Source organism: Macadamia integrifolia, chromosome 9 (genome assembly GCF_013358625.1).
Source record: "Macadamia integrifolia cultivar HAES 741 chromosome 9, SCU_Mint_v3, whole genome shotgun sequence".
Classification (NCBI taxonomy): domain Eukaryota; kingdom Viridiplantae; phylum Streptophyta; class Magnoliopsida; order Proteales; family Proteaceae; genus Macadamia; species Macadamia integrifolia.
Window position 1 is genome coordinate 28004564 of NC_056565.1, and position 5532 is coordinate 28010095.

The 5532-nt window shown below is 37.8% G+C and overlaps 1 protein-coding gene across 2 annotated transcripts; it reads right to left on the reverse strand.

The window, feature by feature from the left end:
- Positions 1-766: 766 nt before the first annotated feature.
- Positions 767-5178, reverse strand: LOC122088418 (CCR4-NOT transcription complex subunit 9-like). 2 transcript variants are annotated; one of them, XM_042657685.1, is made up of 11 exons: positions 4950-5178; positions 4638-4792; positions 3889-3972; positions 3718-3807; positions 3599-3641; positions 3386-3492; positions 3193-3288; positions 2754-2867; positions 2556-2644; positions 1300-1369; positions 767-1171 (listed from the first exon to the last, which is right to left on the reverse strand). In XM_042657685.1, the coding sequence occupies exons 2-11, from the start codon at positions 4734-4736 to the stop codon at positions 1043-1045; spliced, it is 921 nt and encodes a 306-aa protein (XP_042513619.1). In that variant the 5' UTR covers positions 4737-4792; positions 4950-5178; the 3' UTR covers positions 767-1042. The 2 variants fall into 2 exon arrangements, with proteins under 2 accessions (XP_042513619.1, XP_042513620.1); XM_042657686.1 differs by lacking the exon at positions 3599-3641 and having other exon boundaries at positions 3386-3439.
- Between the last annotated feature and the right edge of the window lie 354 nt (positions 5179-5532).

Genomic DNA, 5532 nt, shown 5'->3' on the forward strand with positions numbered 1-5532 from the left:
CGGCTCGTACCAAGTTCGTTGCTCACCAACTGTGCTACCCCCTTGGGTTAACCCCTTAAATTAAGAAAGCTGCCAATCGCGTGGCCCCTACACCCAAATACAAGGCATTTGAAATTACATCTCCCACCCTCCTGAAATAAAAAACTCTGAGTGTTGATGCCCCTATTCATGCTATCATTGGCCCATGTGTTGGCCCATGTGTTGGTCCAAGGGCCAGAATACAATTCCCCTCCCACATGAGCTTTTAATTATTTCTCTCTTTCTGGTTTTTTTTTTTTTTTAATCTTAAACATGTACACCCCATATGAATGATTATTTATTTATTTATTTATTTATTTATTATTATTATTATTATTATTATTAACAAATGATACCACAGCAATTGGCTTGGCAAAGAAATTCAAAACGGACTAATAGGCATTAGATATCTCGAGATGGTGTTATTTGGCAATTTCCTACAAATAATTAGCGCCAAGCCAAAACACCCATCGAGATTTAAAAAGACCCACAAAGCCAAAGCAAAGCACCAAAGCCTAAGAATTTTTGCTCATTTGCAAGTTCAATCAAACCCGCCAGAGATTACTGAATTGTTTAAAAGTAATTTAACTTACTCTTCTCAGTACACTGATAAACTCTCTGGAATAAAAGAAGTTGTTGCCTTTTCTATTACTGCTAGTACTGCTGCTACTTTCTTTGTTGTTGAGGTTCCATTGCAGAATGCAGAATGCAGAATGCAGAATGCAGAATGCAGAATGAAAAAACAATAGGAAGAAAACAAGATTGCTCGATTCAAGATTGCTCAATTATCTACAGAGTACAAGGTGTGAGGACAGGTGCACTTTACAAGATTGCAGAAAATCATCAAATACAGACCCCAAATCAGTGAACCAAAAAAACAGAAAATCCGACTCCAAATTGCTTGATTATCTACAAAGTACCAAAAACAAAAGCTAGTATGTCTTGCAGAGTCGCATTTTCAATTTCCACTCTCCTTGGGCTGTGTTAACACCACTCAAGTGGGATGATGGTGAGAGCCATCTCTTCAATGACATAAAGGCTCAGAATGCTTCCATTCTAGAAAGTTATGTAGCGAAGAAATCGGGAAGCATTTCTCAATTTTGCCGACGGCCAGGGAAAGTTGGTCAAGCAAACATTGAATGACAGGGAATTCCTACAATGACAAATAGGGAAATAAAGGATCAAATAAAACAAGTCAGTGAACCAAGAAACAGAGAGCTATGACTGGGCATTTGGAAGAACATAAGAGAATTCACAACCATTAAGCTCGATATAAGTTACCTCCAACATGTCCTGGAATGAAACATCCATGATCTGAACTGGGAGATTGTCCATCACAATGTTATATCCCCTGGAACACATAAGGGTGTTAAACCAAGGCAGATAAACAGGACAGAGAGTTAAGAACAGAGTTTAAATCTTATATGATGGGATGGAAGTCTTATTTTGTGCGGAAAGCTAACAAGAGAGCAGCCCAAATTATACACATGGAAAAGGAAAGACTCATTTGAATGGGTAACAACTATAATCCATGTGCCGAAACTAGGTCCTCCATCTAGCGGTCTCTATCTAATATATTACAAAATAGGGTGTAGGGAGATCTTAGTAAACGAAACAAAAAGCCTATAGAGCAAGTGGTGACTGTACATGCTGTGTAGTTTTTCATTCTGTTTCCTTTAACCAATTGTTCCATGTAAGTTACCACAGGATAAAATAGGGTGCAGGAATATATGAATGCTTGTACACGTAAGAGTAAGGCCATGGAGCTCATAGGGAATAACACTTATTGTATTTCAACTAGTGCTGTTAATATGTCACATACTCAGTATTGTTCTTTCCCTCCCCCTCCCCCTCCCCCTCTTTCAGTTTCTGTATCAATGGAATTGCAGCAATATGATCATAATAATATAAATGCTAATGCAGCTCTAAGAGAAAATGTCAGAGAATCAAGTGGCATCAACCACAAAAGATTTTGTCAAGGTTCCTAGGTAGAAGTGTTAAACAGTTTGACATGATTCGCTTGTAATTGGAATATCTAACGAAAAAGAACACAAATGAAAAAAGGGCCCCATGTACATGGAGTGAGGACGGGTGCATTTTTCAAGATTGTAGCATAAACCCAAAAAAACCTCATGTAATGGAACTGCTACCATGACTATGATGTTGCTTCACAGTTTTTATGATAGCCAAAAAAAGAGAAACTATTTATTGGCTGAACCTGAATATGTGCACCATAACAGAAAATACTACATAAAAAAGTTGGAGTAAAGAAAATAACCACGCCCCTTATGCTACTCGTGGGGGCAAGAAAAAGAGAGAAAGCAAGTAATGTTAGTTACATTTAGCAAGGAGTTATCCAGTAGCAACTCCTAGTTTCAGCACAAATTATATTAATAAGCCTAAAAAATAAGCTGAAAATACAGGAAAGTAAGAAGATAAAACCTTTTTCTTCCTTGTTTGTTGTGTGCATTTGGTGGTTAGCAGAAAACAGAACTTAAGCCCAAAATTCAATTCAATCCATCAATAGAGTAGGTTACCTCCTATGCCGACAGAGAACAAAAGAGCATCTTAGAATGTGAAAAAGAAGTCGTGGAGAAAAATCTTGATCCTCAGCCAAATAAGCAACCTTGGTCAAAACAGTAAAATAGAAAGTACAATTAGACTAGAAGCTTTGCACTCAAAAACTGTTTTGCAACAGAATAATTTATGGGAGAACTTTAAAAAGTTAGATGTACCAGACGTGCCAACGTTTCCATTAATCCTTTAAGAAGTTTATCACGGGTTGGACTACAAATGTAAGATATGCCTGACCAATCTTGTAGTATGGCTTCAAGAATGTGCATTGCAATCTGTGTAAACAAAAATTGCAGTAAATACTACAATATCTACCCTTTTCCAGAACAAAAGAAAAAGAAATAAACAGAAGAAGCCTGAATCAAAGGTCTCAACTCCAATAGTTATATTGGGTGCTCAGTTGAACCAGTCCAGTGAGATTTGGTAACTATAAAATAATTTCAGCATGTCATACTTGTGACCATGACAAACACTGTCAATTTTCCAATTGGAAAAAGACATCATAACCTTATTAAACTAGGTTCCAATGTTGGTAGAATCACTGGACGGAAAACAGAGACCAAAAAAAAATCCTAGAGTATCATGGTAAGAAAGCCATACCACTTTGGATAATTCATTCCCAATCTGTATTGAAACCTGACATACTTCCACCATATCATTGTTGATTGCCCACTGAATGATCTTCGGTTCTCTAGCCTTCAAGTGAAAAGGAGAAAAACAGTGGAAAACTACTTAACTACAATTCATCTCAGGGATCTCCACCAGATAATTGAAGCACCACAAAAATAAATACCTGGCATAAGATGCCAACAGCAGACAGTGCCATTGCTCGGACAATCTCATATACCTCCAATTGGGTCTCAAAGAGTATTAAAAGAATTAGGTAGTTGGGCAAACAAGCTACAATAATTATGAAAAATGAAATACATTACATAAATCCAAATGTGGGAAAAAGATGGAAGCTAAATATTGCACTTGTAAATATAAAACCCTGAACTAGACTCACAATTTACAAAGTTCTGCCTGGTTTCAGGATTAGCAGCAATACTCTGTAATATAGAAGCTAGTGGATGTAAGAGAGATAACGAAAGTAAACATGGTAAACAAGACAAACAATTTTCACACCTGAAGTAGGGTAAGAACATTAGCAAGCCGCTTGGCGGATCTAACATTGAGACTCCCATCCATCATCTTTCCATAGAACATGATCACCTCCTATTTCAAAGGACATGAACCCCTCGTAAATCCTTATCTTGATTTACTTAACAAATAAAAACAAGTCTCATTACAAATAACCTGCAACAATATGGCCACTGTGCCACAAGAGTTGTACAAGAAGTATCCGGTTCTGCTGTAGTTCTCTGGATCTTCTTCCCTTTTCTGCCAAGCCCGTTCCACACAAAAAACTAATCAAAGACCCAAATCACCTTCCAAGCAAAACCCAATTAAGATGGCTCAACTTACAACATGCCTAGTGTTCACTGAAGCCTAACCCTTAAAAAAAATATATGAATGAACGAAATAAAGAGTCACCGATTAAATGGAACTAATTAAGGCAATAAAGAGAAACCAACAACAAACCAAAACAGATGAATTGCCCCTCCGCCAAATCCCAATTTAGGAAGACAATCAATGCGTGGATCATCAAATCATGAATGAAGTAAAAGTTTGGATGAAGCAACCCAAAATAATTAACGCTCCAACAATTGAAGTTAGTAAGAGGCTACAAACAGAGCACATGTACAAGAAATTCCAGTGAAAAGCTAGACAGAGTTTGATGAATCGTGACATATCAACATCTGATCCTTGCAATGAAAATGGGTATAACCCAAGATATGACAACAGAGAGGACAAGCCAAGAAACCCTGAAACTGACATATAGAGTAGAAGAAGAACACGAATCAAGAAGCCTAAATTGCAGAATTTTCATTTTTTTGGGACACATACGGTTAGAGATTATACAGAAAAATCAGAGATCTCAATACAGAAGACTCCCAAGAACTCAGTCATAATAGATGTAAAACAAGACTGAGGAAGAAGAAAACCTCTACAAGGAATGAACTGAGGCATCTAAGAGCGGTCTCTCGAAGTTCTTGCTCTTGAAGCTCCACAATGACTTCAGGGATGGCCATTGGGGTTTTCATTCATTTCATACTGTGTTTCTTTCGTCCCCTTTTGCGAGATTTCGACGCAGAAAGCTCTGTAAAATGAAACGAATCTGTCAATAACAAAACCCAGAAGCAAAACTGGAAGAAACCACTAATAAGAAAGAACCCAGAAACAATGGGTTTCTCTCACAGTGGGTTTCTACTGAGAATAAAAACACCTAAACAAACAAAAAGAGAGAAGAGTGAGACCTTGGTCGATCTTGGAGCCGTGAAGGAGATTGAGGGTTCGTTCCTCCCATCTCTCCTCTTGGAGTTCTTCGTTGTCGGCCATTTTGGATTCCTGCTTTTTCTGGTTCCTATTTTAGATCACTAGAGTAGACTGGTGAGCTAGAATTTAAGATTTCTGAGTAAGAAAACGAGAGCAGTTCTGATCTTGTTATGCTTTCTTCTTCATCAGCTATAAACCAACCCAATATCACTTCTGTAATGGCGAAGCCTCAAGAAACAACACAAATGCCACCACGGACGATTCCGCTTCCGCACCAAACCGGTGAAACCGGACCAATCCGACACGAACCAATCTGAATCGAACCAAATATTGGATCGGCATCTATTGGGCTATTGTGAAATAAAATAAAGATCAAACCACATCAAAATCCAACTAAACAAAAAATGATATGATACGAATCTTCTGTTATTGATTTGGTTTCGGATTCACCCATTTTCACACCAAAACCAATGAAATCGAACCGAACCGACTGATTGGCATCCCTATTACCATGCATGAATGATGTATCGCTCTAAGAATGAACCTGTTTACAACTTCATCTAC

Excerpts from the sequence above, each read along its gene's own strand:
- LOC122088418 (XM_042657685.1), bottom strand. The coding sequence starts at position 4,736 with ATGAAAACCCCAATGGCCATCCCTGAAGTCATTGTGGAGCTTCAAGAG. Across the intron at positions 3,289-3,385 it reads CTGTTGGCATCTTATGCCAG|GCTAGAGAACCGAAGATCAT; the intron begins GTATTTATTTTT and ends TTTCACTTGAAG. Across the intron at positions 1,370-2,555 it reads GTTCTCTGTCGGCATAGGAG|GGGATATAACATTGTGATGG; the intron begins GTAACCTACTCT and ends TATGTGTTCCAG.